The sequence below is a fragment of the Thalassophryne amazonica genome, chromosome 17, assembly GCF_902500255.1.
Source record: "Thalassophryne amazonica chromosome 17, fThaAma1.1, whole genome shotgun sequence".
Lineage (NCBI taxonomy): Eukaryota > Metazoa > Chordata > Actinopteri > Batrachoidiformes > Batrachoididae > Thalassophryne > Thalassophryne amazonica.
Window position 1 is genome coordinate 50,252,199 of NC_047119.1, and position 15,955 is coordinate 50,268,153.

A 15,955-nucleotide genomic window follows, 5' to 3' on the forward strand; every position below is an offset into this window, starting at 1 on the left:
GTCTCTCACAGTGGACATGCACCTAAGATGAAAATTTCAGACCCCTCCATGATTTCTAAGTGGGAGAACCTGCAAAATCGCAGGGTGTTCAAATACTTATTCTCCTCACTGTATTTATTTTCCAAAAATGGCGGACAATGAAGAGCAAATAAAATGAAATGAAGAAGTGGGTATTGTGGTGGTTTGAGCTGTTTATTGCCTTCTAATGAGAAGGTCCACACTTTGAGGCAAATGTATATCTGGGGTTGGGTCAGAAGGGGCATCCGGTGTAAAACCTATGCCAAAATCAACATGCGAATTGATACCACCCCCGAGCAACAACAGGGGAAAACCCAAAAGGAAACTCATTTGAAGGAGGTGGTTTTATTGCTGGCTGCGTTCTGACGCGTGTCCTCCCTTTCAGGCACTGATTGTGGATCAGCTGAGCATGAGGATGTTGTCATCCTGCTGCAAGATGACAGACATTATGACAGAGGGCATCACCAGTAAGACGCCGCGTCACTCTTTTCACGTGGATTATTTCCCAACACACTGACACTTGCTTCAATATTTGTGTTTTTTCATTTCTAGTTGTGGAGGACATCAACAAGCGACGAGAACCTCTTCCCAGCCTGGAGGCCATTTACCTGATTACACCAACAGAGAAGGTGAGCGAGATCAGTTTACACTTGTGCGACATGACGGAAGGAATTTGGGCCATTATTTGGTAAAAATAAATAAATTACGATTTTGACTGACAATAAAGTTGTAATATGGAAAAAATAAATTGTCTGAATCTTTGAAAAACAGCAACAGTTTTACAATAATAATAATTTCAAAAACTAATTATTATTTTGGAACCATTAATATAAAATGAGAAAAATGCAATTATAAAAAAATTTAATTGGGATGCACTGTTTTAATTTTTGTCTTGGCTTGTGTAAATTTATTTCTTGTTTAATGATGTTGCACAGCACGCTCTGCAGCGCATATTAAAATGACAGTACAGCTATTAAAATTCACTTTGACATTTGAATAACTGCAGTTGTAAAATACAGCATCGTCCCAGGTTCATTCATTGTTTACTGTTGTAGTGACCGGTTCAAATCTGCTTTCACCAATACGTCACACATTCGTGAGGTGCTGGTGACTTTTATTTAGTGCCAAACTAAACGTCCTCTACTGGAATGCCTTGACATGACCATCACCAGTTTCAGCATCAGACATGACATTTAAAAGTAACCTCTACAACTTTAATATATGTCTATGCAAGTTTATCTTCTTGGGAACAAAATTTGCTTAAACCTAATACTTAATGATGCTGTTATCGCAAGTAAAATCCAATAAAACATTGTATAGCCTCCAGGCTAAAACCGAGCTTGCTTTATCCCCGATGATGTGGCAGCTGGCTGGGCTTTAAATTTGAAAGTCCTTCACTCAGATTCAACAGCAGACGATCAGAGGATTTGACTGAGCTGTGGCCTTGTCAGCTTTTACTTAGACATGGCAACAGGCACTCTTTCCCTGTGCTTTCCCTTCCTTCCCTTACTGATCCACATGTAGCAGCATTGTCATGGCATCCAAAAACATTTTCAGCAAGAACTGAATGGTGACATTTTACAACAGTTTGTAAACCCCAAGAGCAGATTACAGATGTGACATGATTTTAAATCTTTCAAAGAGATTTTAACAAATCTTTTAAAATGTATTTTTCAGTGCCTTTATATCTTGATCATGCATAGGAAAGGTATCTTTGTGTCCATTGATGATTTTGATGTTTGATTTTGGGTAAATATCTTGTGCTTGTAATGTATAGGCCTTGTGTCCATATAGTCCCCTACTCACCAGGAGAAAAATCAATGAGGGAGCATCTAGTGGGACAAAAAAACAAACAAACCTGTGTGTGACATTTGTTTCTGATCTGGCAACAATAAACACCTAACAAATAGCTTATAATGTATAGCGTTTAAAAAGTACTCACCCTCATTGAGAACCAAGCATCTGTCCAATCTGCTGTCACAGATGAGGTTCTTTCTCTCTCTCTCTCTCTCTCTCTCTCTCTCTCTCTCGCTCTCTCTCTCTCTCTCTCTCTCTCTCTCTCTCTCTCTCTCTCTCGCTCTCTGTTGTGGTATATTATGAATGACAACTCATCAAAAATAAACCTTTCCTACCGGTCGCCTGGAAAAGCACTGTAGTGATGCCAATGCATCTTTCTGATAAGTTCATGGATTTTCAACTTAAAAACACTCTGGGTGGCAACACAGAGAAAGCAGTCAGCTCTTAAATAGATAAATAAGAAAGTGGGTGCACCATTTTTTCTGGAGGTGGTTGCATGAGGTTGCATATGCTCTGTTCTTATTTAGTGTATTTGAAAAAAGATGCTGCTTATTTATTTTTCAAATTAAATGCATATGATGGTTATGCGCATTTGGGGTACACGGTGCCAGGTCCACTCACGTTTAGAATCGTGGTACAAGCTGACACACGTTCAGTCACTATTTTCAGGACACTTAATTTTACTTTCAAAATGCACTCTGAAAATGAAGGTAAATTTCAAACTTTATAGTTTTCCCTGAAAATAACTTTTTAAACGTGACACTACAACATGACCGTGAAGCTTCTTTTGAGGAACATGAACTTGAATTAAAACAAAAAAGGGATGACTCATTCTCCTGAGGCCAAGAATTTGCATGTTGGGTGTCCTGATTGCTTGTGTTCCCTCTCCTCAGTCAGTGCACACCCTCATCGCCGACTTCAAAGACCCACATTCAGCTAAATACAAGGCAGCGCACGTGTTCTTCACTGACTGTGAGTAAAGCGAAAGAGATGAGCTCATTTTTAAGTCTTGTTCTCCAAGGTGTAAGTACAATTAATATAAATGAAATGGTGTTTTCTCACCTTCCCCCATTGCACTGCAGCCTGCCCTGATCCCTTGTTCAATGAGCTGGTGAAGAGCCGTGCTTCCAAAACCATCAAGACTCTGACGGAGATCAACATCGCATTCTTGCCCTATGAGTCTCAGGTAAATGTCTTAAAGCTACAGTGTGCAGGATTTAGTGATGTTTATTAACAGAAATGGAATAAAGCATTCATAACCATCTGTTCACTGATGTACCTGCAACAATAAAATGATGCTTTTATAAGCTGGAAATAAGCCCTTTTTATCTACATGGTGGCGGGCCCCCTCATGCAAGACACGATATTGCACCACCATCTTGGTACAGTAGCCCAGAAGGGACCAACTCACTACACATTTTGGATTTTGCAAAATGACTGGAAGACTGAAGGGAAAAAAAAAGGAGTTGTTGGTTGGTCCCCTGGACATGGCCTACTGTTTGCTAATGCGGGCTAACAAGTTTGAGAGCTCTCAGTTTGAAATGGAGGCTTATATATATTCCCCATCTCAAAAGAAGCAAAAACCTGAAAGGAAACACAATCATGACCTGTGATAGCATAGTGGAATCTACAGGCTCACCACTAGATGTCACTAAATCTTATACACTACAGCTTTAAAGCTGGTTTTCACTGCTGCACCATTGCATGAAAATTTAGTAAGGTATATCTTATATATTATATTCCAATTCTAAGGTGGAACTATGCCAGTATACAAAGGTATATCTAAATATCTCAGAAGGAAGAGTAAAATAGGAGAGCAGGAAAGAGTAGAGTAGATCCACTTAGGTGCCTGGTCTTGAGAGCCAGGGATGGTAGGTTGAAAAGCTTTTTTATCCCATGGGAACTCTCACTACCCACCCAAGCAGCTCAAGAAAAAGGTATATATAATATAATAAGTAATAAGACATAAGAAGGAGAAGACATCACAGGAGAAGATTGTTATCAAACACAAAGGAACCAACTATTATGTAAGCTACGATGAACGTTGCTAAGGCCGGCTAGATTAGCTAACGTTAGCTGTTAGGTATAACTAATTGTACCCCACTCCTCCAATATTTACTTAAATATAATAATATTAAAAAGGTGGGAACAGGAAAAAATGTGTAGAAATGTATATGGAGACATAAGTACATATATTTGTAGAAAAAAGAAAAATGGCGGGCGTTTTAATCACCAAACCTGCAGCTGCTAGTGTTACACATCTTGTTGTTTCTTCTTCTTCTGCTATATTTTTAACACAGTATTCAGTAGCAACGCCCTCCTGTGGGAACACGTAATTACAGCTGATCATCCCATTAACCTTGGAAACAGTGCATGTTAACATCGTATTTGGCTGGGAAAGGAATTATGGGTAATAAACTGGTGCATATGATGCACCAGTTCGTTCATTCATTCATAGGAAATGAATGAATGAATGAATGAATGAACTGGTGCTGATGATTTTTGAGGGAATGACTTGCAGCTCTCTCAACTCTCAAGATCATCTTGGTCATGCTCAGAGAATTTCCCGCGGAATGGTGAACGAGCATTAGATATTTGTCCGACAGCATTTATGGCGAATGATTGTTGGAAATTTTGGCCATTCATCTGCTGTGAGGTCATCACAAAGATGAGTGGTCAAAATTATGTCGGCCATCCAGCACCAGAATATGCTGTCCAGGTCCCTCTTATCAATCATGGTGGGACACCCGTCAGGTGATGGGTTTGAACCGTGTATTACGAGAACAAATGAACACCCAGAAATTGAAAACTGTGTCAGTAGTGAGAGAAAGACAAAAAGACCTTGGATAGGAACAGTAGGAGTGAAGCTGGTGTTCCTGAGACTGAGGGATGATAAGAAGTGACGGAGGGAGACACATTCTGCTGACTCATGGGCCACTCTGTTTGCTGTTCCAAATATTCTCGCCACCCACCTCCACCTTTGCTAAACCCACATATTCCTGTCTGTGTTTCTCCGTTGTGTCCTCCCTTCCAGCTCTTTCTCACTTCCTCTTTTTTTCACTTTGTGCTTCCTTTGCTTTCAATTTCCACATCGTTCTCTCTTCTGTTTTTTTCTGTGTGGTTTGTCTTCATTGTGTTTACGCATTTGGACTAAATTCTCCTCCATACATCCTACTGTTGATAAGGGATGCTCTTCTGCCCACAATGCTTTGCTGCTCCTTCCCTGTCGACTGTGATTAATTCAGACAGGCTGGTTTGTGCTAAAGGTGAAGTGCTGCTTCACAGCCCCGCCGTCAAACTGATGCTCTCATCCCATTGGCTCGAATCCAGAAATCTTTGTCCAGAACAGGAAAGTGGTCATGTGACCGTGGACAGATGGGAAGGGAGGAGGGAATGTTGTGAGTGATGGAAAAGAAGAAACAGGAATATGAAAAAAGAAACCAGGAATGATGTAATGAAGTAGGGTAATAAGATTAAAGGAAACCAGGAAGAACAGTGATGAAAGGAAAGTGAGGCAACTAGGAGATCTATCTATCTATCTATCTATCTATCTATCTATCTATCTATCTATCTATCTATCTATCTATCTATCTATCTATCTATCTATCTATCTATCTATCTATCTATCTATCTATCTATCTATCTATCTATCTATCTATCTATCTATCTATCTATCTATCTATCTATCTATCTATCTATCTATCTATCTATCTATCTATCTATCTATCTATCTATCTATCTATCTATCTATCTATCTATATATATATATATATATATATATATAGAGAGAGAGAGAGAGAGAGAGAGAGAGAGACATAAGCCAAATGCCAGTCATTTTAATCAAAACAATTGCCCAACATTTGTTTTTGTAATGCTGATGTCTTACAAATATAATAGTTAATGGGCTAAAGTTTGTCCAGAAGAACTATAAGAGGTGGACTCCCTAAACTAAGTGGAAATACTTGGTTAAAAGACCAACACATATGAAGTCCTTCATGCAGACTTTGTTTTGAAATCAAATTTAGAACAAAATTACACACAAAAGATAGGTAGCAGTAAATGTAAATATCAATGAATCAGACTTGAGGTGGTGGTGTATTTCACTGTTTTTACATTGCAATTTTACAAGCATAAAATGAATGTATTCAGACAGGAAGGTAAAGTGGGTTGTACAGGACAGTCAGGTGCTTAACAGTTGAGAACATAAAGTAGCTGAAGGAAGGGATTAAATAAACAGAGATGTCCAACATGTATACAGGGCTGGAAATTTGAATCTGCCTGGTCATACCCACAGCCTCAGCCTAAACATGTTGTTTTGCTGAGTGTGCTGTAGAAAAGGATTAAATAAACAGAGATGGCCAACACATATACAGGGCTGGAAATTTGAATCTGCCTGGTCATACCCACAGTCTCAGCATAAACATGTTGTTTTGCTGAGTGTGCTGTGGCTGTGCTGTGCTGAGTGTGCTGTAGAAAGGGATTAGATAAACAGAGATGGCCAACACATATACAGGGCTGGAAATTTGAATCTGCCTGGTCATACCCACAGCCGGCTATTTTGGGGGTAATTTTCAGTTCAACTTTTTAAAAAATGGTACCAGTTTGTTCCCCATGTCATGAGGATTCAGAATATATATAGTTTTTAGGGTTACATATTATAGTTTGGGAGTTTATCACACATGGTACAACATACATAAATGGTTATGTTGGGGGTGATTTTCAGTTCAACTTTTTAAAAAAATGGTAGTAGTTTGTTTCCCATGTCATGAGGATTCAGAATATATATATATATATATATATATATATATATATATATATATATACGAGGTCTATTAGAAAAGAAACCGACCTTTTTATTTTTTCAAAAACTATATGGATTTGAATCACGTGCGATTACATCAGACAAGCTTGAACCCTCATGCGCATGCGTGAGTTTTTTCACGCCTGTCGGTTGCGTCATTCACCTGTGGGCAGGCTTTGAGTGAGCACTGGTCCACCCCTCCTGTCGGAATTCCTTTGTCTGAAAATTTGCTGAGAGACTGGCGCTTTGCTTTATCAAAATTTTTTCAGAAACTGTGAGGCAGATCCGAGTGGACACCATTCGAGACATTCAGCTGGTTTTCGGTGAAAATTTTAAGGGCTGATGAGAGATTATGGAGTGTTACTGTCGCTTTAAGCACAACCCACGGAGCCGGACGGCGCACCGCGCTCCGAGCCGCCGTCGTCAGCCTGTTTCGAGCTGAAAACTTCCAAATTTAAGCCTCTGTTGACCCAGGACATCGTGAGAGAACAGAGAAGTTTCAGAAGAGGTCGGGATCAGCAGTTTATCCGGACATTCCACTGTTAAAGGAGATTTTGTAATGAAAGACATGCAGACGGATTTGCGCATCGGCACCCAGCCGCTCATGGCCCGGCGCCACAGAGAAACACCTCCGTGTTGATAACCATTCGTAAAATTCAGGCAGCTTTCGATGGTTTTCAGTTGAGTGAGTATCCGAGAAATTGTTTAAGAGCTGGGCATGTTCAAACTTGTCCCGTAAGGCTTCCAACTGAGGTGTTTCTCTGTAAGATAAGTATTTGAACACCTGTGAAAATCAATGTTAATATTTGGTACAGCAGCCTTTGTTTGCAATTACAGAGGTCAGACATTTCCTGTAGTTATTGACCAAGTTTTCACACACTGCAGCAGGGATTTTGGTCCACTCCTCCATACAGATCTTTTCTAGACCTTTCAGGTTTGGAGTTTCAGCTCCCTCCAAAGATTTTCTATTGAGTTCAGGTCTGGAGACTGGCCAGGCCACTCCAGGACCTTGAAATGCTTCTTACGGAGCCCCTCCTTAGTTGCCCTGGCTGTGTGTTTGGGGTCATTGTCATGCTGGAAGACCCAGCCATGACCCATATTCAATGCTCTTACTGAGGGAAGGAGGTTGTTTGCCAAAATCTCACAATACATGACCCCATCCATCCTCCCGTCAATATGGTGCAGTCGTCCTGTCCCCTTTGCAGAAGAGCACCCCCAGAGTATGATGTTTCCACCCCCATGCTTCACAGTTGGGATGGTTTTCTTGGGGTTGTTCTCATCCTCTAAACATGGTAAGTGGAGTTGATTCCAAAAAGCTCCATTCTGGTCTCATCTGACCACATGACCTTCTCCCATGCCTCCTCTGGATCATCCAGATGGTCACTGGTGAACTTCAAATGGGCCTGGACATGTGCTGGCTTGAGCAGGGGGACCTTGCTGCCCTGCAGTATTTTAAACCATGACAGCATCATGTGTTACTAATGTAATCTTTGTGACTGTGGTCCCAGCTCTCTTCAGGTCATTGACCAGGTCCTCCTGTGTAGTTCTGAGCTTTCTCAGAATCATCCTTACCCCACAAAGTGAGATCTTGCATGGAATCCCAGGCCGAGGGAGATTGACAGTCATCTTGTGTTTCTTCCACTTTGTAATAAATAAATCATAACAGTTGTTGTCTTCTACCAAGCTGCTTGCCTGTTGTCCTGTAGTCCATCCCAGCCTTGTGCAAGTCTACAGTTTTGTCCCTGTTGTCCTTAAACAGCTCTTTGGTCTTGGCTATGGTTGACAGGTTGGAGTGTGATTGATTGAGTGTGTGAACAGGTGTCTTTTATACAGGTAACAAGTTCAAACAGGTGCAATTAATACAGGTAAAGAGTGCAGAATAAGAGGGCTTCTTGAAGAAAAATTAACAGGTCTGTGTGAGCCAGAATTCTTGCTGGTTGGTAGGTGTTCAAATACTTATTTGCAGCAGTAACATACAAATAAATTAATAAAAAAATCATACATTGTGATTTCTGGATTTTTATTTTTTTTTTAGATTATGTCTCTCGCAGTGAACATGCACCTAAGATGAAAATTTCAGACCCCTCCATGATTTCTAAGTGGGAGAACTTGCAAAACCGCAGGGTGTTCAAATACTTATTTTCCTCACTGTATATTTCACACAACGTACCAGCTTCATTGGAACTAGGGTTCGGGGTTGTATGTGTTAAATGATGGTGGCCACAAACGGATGAACTGCTGTTTAGAAAAAGGGGAAAAAACATCTAAGCTGAATCCACAGAAAGCTTATTTTTATTTATGCGTGGAGAAACTGAAATTTCCCTGATTTTTACAATATGTGCATGTTTATGCCTGCAGAAATCTGGTTTATAATCACCCTTTAGACCAGATTGTGGATGAACAGAACATATTTCAGGCTCCTCATTGTCCAGTTTTAATTTCATGTTTGTGCAGGTGTACTCTCTGGACAATCCGGATGCCTTCCACAGTTTCTACAGCCCCCATAAGACCCAGTTGAAGAACCCCGTTATGGAGAGGCTGGCCGAGCAGCTCGCCACGCTCTGCGCCACCCTAAAGGAGTACCCTGCTGTCAGATACCGAGGGTGAGCACTAGGGGGGCTGTCAGCCAATTGAAAGACTTGACTTATCAAAAACAAAAAAGAACGAAAAGAAGAAAGAAAACACACCTCCTAAATTGGTAATAAACCTCAAAGGTCAAATGTCAAGAGCAAGATTACATGGGTGTATGGTGAAAATGAAAGTCAGGGGTGAATTAGTTAGAGCCCAGAGAGTAGTGTTAGTTTCGTCAGATGAAACAAAATATAATCGTCAATGACCATTTTTTATCATGACTAAAATGAGTCGATGACATGATGACGTCGGTGTTCTAAAACACTGAAGAAGATATTAACATGCATTATTGTTGATAAAAAAAAGACAAGACTAAAATGTTTTGCATGAAATAAAAACTGAAATAAAATCATTTTTCGTCATCATTTAGTCTACAAGCGCTTAATAGTGTCAGGACTCATGGTGTCTTGACACAGGTAGCAGTAGGAGACACATGCAGACTCACAGGCATAGTTGGTTGAGATGAATAAAAGGCTTTATCTTGTAACCAGGCAATGGATTTGGTACATGGGAAGTCAGACATGGAGGCAGAGGTATCAGACATGGTACAGGCTGGGATGTGGTAAAAAAAAAAAAAACAAGCTGGGTTTGTACACATAGTGTCGAGGAGTATAGCAGGCAAAAACAAAGACAGAGTCAAAAAACAGGATAACAGCAAGGTCACAGCACAAAGAAGCAAACAGGACATGAACAAAAATCGAGAGAGTGAATGAAGTCAACAATCGGGCAGTGAGTTGTGGAACTGTGAGTGCTTAAATAAGGAGCAGACTAATTAGGGTGTGATGAGGTGCACGTGTGTGGAAGGCTCTGGAAGGGGGCGTGACCAGGGAGGAAAAAGGTAGGTGCAAGAGAGTGCAGTGAGACAAAAGCAAAGCAAACTGGGGCAAGATAACTAAGTGACAGAAAAACCAACGATGCAAAACGTGACGTGCTCGACCAACCATAATGAACGTGAACAAAAAAAAGGGGCAAAGCTAAGAACTAACGTGGTGAGTCAAAAAGTGGATAACAAGAAAACTAATGATTATAACTAAAACTAGAGTGGAACTGATACTGGCTGATACAGAAAAGCGAATACAATACAAGTGGCAAAACAAACTATTGGTTAAACAGAAAATAAGTAATGAACAGAAAACAAAACCGGTGACTACAGAATAAAGCTAGGAATAACTGACACATGAAAAATGATAACAGAAAATAAAACCCAAGACTAACAGAACACAACTTGACAATAAGACACTGAAGATAAATAAAGCAAAACCAGATAATAATGTATAACTACTACTACTACTACACAAGACCATAAATAACTGGATGACTGCAAAATAAATGATAACCAAAGAATGACACCTGAGACTAAAGTATAACACAAAGAAAAACAATAAACGGAACCAAACTGAGACTTAAAAGACAAAGTAAAAACATATGAAAAGTGAAGCCGGAAAATCACAGAGGAAATTACGCAGAGAACTCAGACCTAAACCCCGAGCCGAGGCCGAAGCTGACAAATAGACTGTTGTGACATTCTGAGGTTGCTTGGATGGACGGGCCAGGCCGGACCAGTCACGTTAGCACAGTGCTCAGCAGCTTAAATTTTTTTTTTTTTTTTTTTGTCAGTGGATTGTTAATGAGGTTTATTTTCGTCACAAAAACCCGAATGACAGATTGCTGTGAACATGAATACATGGAGCACTGTGACACTAATGAAGCTTTTTCAGCTTAAGTGATAAGTGATGTTTTTTTTCCTTGGTAATCCTGCCAAAGTGACAGTAGGACGGAAAACGCACTTGGAGTATTGTATTACACAGAGAGATTTCTTTAAAAAAAATGCTGCATTTATTCACAAACAGTTTCCATACAAAGGAATTAAAATATTTCCAAAACAAGGGCATCTTATTTGTATGGAAGAATATTGCATTCACCTGATAAATTAATTTTTTGCTGTGTTGTTTGTTGTTTTTTGGAGTAATTATTTGTGTTTTTCTGAGTAATTTATTTTTTGTCTGTTTTTTTTTTTAATAATTATTTCTGTTTTTCAGAGTAATTTTTTCCTGATTTTCTGAATATTTTTTTCTTCTGTTTTTCATACCAAATTTTTCCTAAGTTGAGAGAGCATTTGAAGACGCATTCATTCACGCATTGGTAACAAACATGACGTTGTTGGGAAAGTGTAGTGACACGGACCCACAACAGGGGGCGTAAATGAACGGACAATGGAAGGAGTCAAATTATAACACTTTACTGGTGTGAATGTCACAACCAAACACAGCAGATTCAGAATGTGCAACAGTCAATTAATAAAAGGTGTCGTGTGGGCAGGCTCGACGATAGGAGACGCCCGTCTGGAAACGAACCGGAACCACACGATTTCCACCGCCACCTGAACCCGAGGAATACTGGAGCCGCCAAGTCCCGGAGTCCCCAGGTGGCCACCTTCCCGGCGTGTCGGATCTGGTACTGCTGGCAGAAAGCAAAAGACAGTCAAAGGGTGGGTGTGTGAACACCCAGTAACAATGGTGGGAATGCCACCTCCACCTCTCACTCAGCGCGTTGCAGCGGTCTCAGCTGAAAAGGAGCGCCGTCTTGCACAGCCTCCTCAAAAACGACCGGTTCGCCTGCAAACACTCACAATAATAGATTTATCGATCTCACAAAAGGGGCTGAGAGTATTACCTCCAGATGAAGATGATATCTCAGCAGTTTGGTGGAGGTGTCTTCCTGCTTTTATACCAGATGTGTTGATTAGTGACAGCTGTCACGGATGATGGGTGACAGCTGTCACCACGGCTTGTTCCTGAGGCGGCAGCGCCCTCTCGTGCCTGAAGCCCGCACTTCAGGCAGGGCGCCTTCTGGTGGTGGCCAGCAGTACCTCCTCTTCTGGCAGCCCACACAACAGGACCCCCCCCTCAACGGGCGCCTCCTGGCGCCCGACCAGGCTTGTCCGGGTGGCGACGATAGAAATCGGCCAGGAGGGCCGGGTCCAGGATGAAGCTCCTCTTCACCCAGGAGCGTTCTTCGGGTCCATACCCCTCCCAGTCCACCAAATACTGGAAACCCCAGCCCATTCGGCGGACGTCCAAAAGCCGGCGAACTGTCCAAGCCGGCTCCCCGGTCGATAATACGGGCAGGAGGCGGCACCGGACCGAGTGCACAGAGGGGTGAGGTGTGATGCGGTTTTACCCTGGAGACATGAAAGACCGGATGGATCCGCAGTGAAGCCGGGAGTTGGAGCCTCACTGCGGTAGGACTGAGGACCTTGAGGATGGGGAAGGGTCCAATGAAGCGGTCCTTCAATTTGGGGAACTTGACCTGGAGAGGAATGTCCTTGGTGGAAAGCCACACCTCCTGCCCGGGCTGGTAAGTAGGGGCCGGGGACCGTCGACGGTCTGCATGGGCTTTAGCCCTCGTCCGGGCCCTCAACAAGGCCGAACGGGCGGTGCGCCACACCCGACGGCATCTCCGCAGGTGGGCCTGGACCGAGGGCACACCGACCTCTCCCTCCACCACAGGAAACAAAGGGGGCTGGTACCCCAGACACACCTCGAATGGGGAGAGGCCGGTGGCAGAGGACACCTGGCTGTTATGAGCATACTCGATCCAGGCCAGATGTTCACTCCAAGCCGTCGGGTGTGCGGAGGTCGTGCACCTGAGGGCCTGCTCCAACTCCTGGTTGGCCCGTTCGACCTGTCCGTTAGTCTGCGGGTGATACCCAGACGAGAGGCTTACAGTGGCCCCCAGTTCCCGGCAGAAACTTCTCCACACCTGCGAGGAGAACTGGGGACCGCGATCCGAAACGATGTCTGTTGGTATCCCATGCAGCCGGACAACATGGTGGACGAGGAGATCCGCCGTCTCCTGGGCCGACGGGAGCTTCGGGAGGGCCACGAAGTGGGCCGCCTTGGAGAAACGGTCCACTATCGTGAGGATGGTGGTGTGCCCCCGGGACGGCGGGAGGCCCGTGACAAAATCCAGACCGATGTGGGACCAGGGGCGGTGAGGCACAGGAAGTGGCTGTAGAAGTCCCTGTGCCTTCTGGTGGTCAGCCTTGCCCCTGGCGCAGGTGGTGCAGGCCTGGATGTAAGCCCGGACATCAGTCTCCAGGGACGCCCACCAGAAGCGCTGCCGGACCACTGCCACGGTCCTACGCACCCCTGGGTGGCAGGAGAGTTTGGACCCGTGACAGAAGTCCAGGACGGCAGCCCTGGCCTTTGGTGGCACGTATAGTCTGTTCGTCGGTCCTGTTCCGGGATCCGGGCTCCGTGCCAGGGCCTCCCGGACGGTCTTCTCCACGTCCCAGGTCAGAGCAGCCACGATAGTGGACTCCGGGAGAATGGGTTCCGGTGGATCCGACAGCTCGGTCTTGACTTCCTGTTCATGCACCCGGGACAGGGCATCCGATCTTTGGTTTTTGGTCCCGGGGCGGTAGGTGATCCGGAAGTCAAAACGGCCAAAAAACAGTGACCAGCGGGCTTGCCTGGGGTTCAGTCGCTTGGCGGTCTTGATATACTCCAGGTTCCGATGGTCAGTGAAAACCGTGAAAGGCACTGACGCTCCCTCCAGCAGGTGTCTCCACTCCTCAAGGGCCTCTTTCACCGCAAGGAGCTCTCGATTGCCCACGTCATAGTTCCGCTCTGCTGGGGTCAACCTGCGGGAAAAATAGGCACACGGGTGAAGAACCTTATCGGTTTCTCCACTCTGTGATAGCACGACTCCTATCCCCGAGTCAGAGGCGTCCACTTCAACCACGAACTGGCGACCAGGATCGGGCTGCACCAAGACCGGTGCAGTCGAGAACCGGCGTTTCAACTCCCTAAACGCGGCTTCGTACCGATCCGACCAGGTGAAGGGAACTTTTGGTGAGGTCAGGGCCGTCAGGGGGCTAACAACCTGACTATACCCCTTAATGAACCTCCTGTAGAAATTTGCGAAGCCGAGGAACTGTTGCAGCTTCCTACGGCTTGTCGGTTGGGGCCAGTCTCTCACCGCTGCGACCTTGGCCGGATCCGGGGCGACGGAGTTGGAGGAGATGATAAACCCCAGGAAGGACAAAGAAGTGCGGTGAAACTCACACTTCTCGCCCTTCACAAACAACCGGTTCTCCAACAACCGCTGCAGGACCTGACGTACATGCCGCACATGGGTCTCAGGGTCCGGAGAAAAGATGAGTATATCATCCAGATATACGAAGACGAATCGGTGCAGGAAGTCCCGCAAGACGTCATTAACCAAAGCTTGGAATGTCGCGGGGGCGTTAGTGAGGCCGAACGGCATGACCAGGTACTCAAAATGACCTAACGGGGTGTTAAATGCCGTCTTCCATTCGTCTCCCTTCCGGATCCGAACTAGGTTGTATGCGTTCCTAAGATCCAACTTTGTGAAGATTTTGGCTCCATGCAGGGGGGTGAACACTGAATCCAACAAAGGCAACGGGTATTGGTTGCGAACCGTGATCTCGTTCAGCCCCCGATAATCAATGCATGGACGAAGACCGCCATCTTTTTTTCCCACGAAAAAGAAACCCGCTCCCATCGGAGAGGTGGAGTTACGGATCAGCCCGGCAGCTAAGGAGTCCCAGATGTAGGTCTCCATCGATTCGCGCTCAGGTCGGGAGAGGTTGTACAGCCTGCTGGACGGGAACTCCACGCCTGGCAACAAATCGATGGCACAATCATATGGACGGTGCGGGGGAAGAGTGAGTGCCCGATCCTTGCTAAAAACGTCAGCTAGATCGTGGTACTCAACCGGCACCGCCGACAGATTGGGGGGTACTTGGACCTGCTCCTTCGCCTGGGAACCGGGAGGAACCGAGGATCCCAAACACCTCCGATGGCAGGTTTCGCTCCAGTGTACCACCACCCCGGACGGCCAATCAATCCGGGGATTGTGTTTCAACATCCAGGGGAACCCCAGAATCACACGGGAGGTAGAAGGAGTCACAAAAAACTCAATCTCCTCCCCATGATTCCCTGACACTATCAGAGTTACTGGTGGTGTCTTGTGTGTGAGTAAAGGGAGTAGGGTGCCATCTAGTGCTCGCACCTGCAATGGTGTAGGTAGCGCCACCAGAGGGAGCCCTACCTCCCTGGCCCATCTGCTGTCTAACAGATTCCCTTCTGACCCTGTGTCTACCACTGCTGGGGCCTGAAGGGTTAAATCCCCACTAAGGATTGTAACTGGGAGTCGTGCGGCAATATGTGTGTGTCCCACGTGAAGTTTTTGGCCCACCCTAAGCCCAGTCTCTAGGGGCGGGCGTTGGTATTTAACCGTTCGGGGCAATCGCTCAATTGATGCTCCATTGAGCCACAAACAAAACACGCCCCGCGTGGAAACCTCCTCTGTCTATTAGGTGGTCTAAATGTGGCCCTGCTCGTGTCCATAGCTTCGTCAGCAGGGGGAGCTGTCGCCCCATGGGACGTAGAGGCCAGGGAGCGTGGGAAGGGCGGACCCTTCTCGGACCCAGAAGGAAGAGGGACGGCGCGCGCCCGGCCACGTCCTTCGTCTCGTTCCCGACGGCGTTCCTCCAACCGATTGTCTAACCGTATAACGAGATCAATAAGCCCATCTAATTCCCGCGGTTTATCCTTGGCCACTAGGTGCTCTTTTAGGACTGACGACAGTCTGTTTACAAAGGCGGCGCGGAGCGCAGCGTTATTCCAGCCGGACCTCGCACCCGCGATGCGGAAGTCGACTGCATAAGCGGCTGCGCTC

At 45.0% G+C, this 15,955-nt stretch overlaps 1 protein-coding gene across 3 annotated transcripts in view; it reads left to right on the forward strand.

The window, feature by feature from the left end:
- The window catches only part of stxbp1a (syntaxin binding protein 1a), a 79,833-nt gene that overhangs the window by 37,620 nt on the left and 26,258 nt on the right, over window positions 1-15,955 (forward strand). For all 3 annotated transcript variants that reach the window (XM_034192626.1, XM_034192627.1, XM_034192625.1), the window contains exons 4-8: window positions 404-485; window positions 571-647; window positions 2,709-2,787; window positions 2,898-3,001; window positions 9,071-9,219. In XM_034192626.1, the coding sequence (XP_034048517.1) occupies window positions 404-485; window positions 571-647; window positions 2,709-2,787; window positions 2,898-3,001; window positions 9,071-9,219 (491 nt within the window). The remainder of the gene's footprint in view (window positions 1-403; window positions 486-570; window positions 648-2,708; window positions 2,788-2,897; window positions 3,002-9,070; window positions 9,220-15,955) is intronic.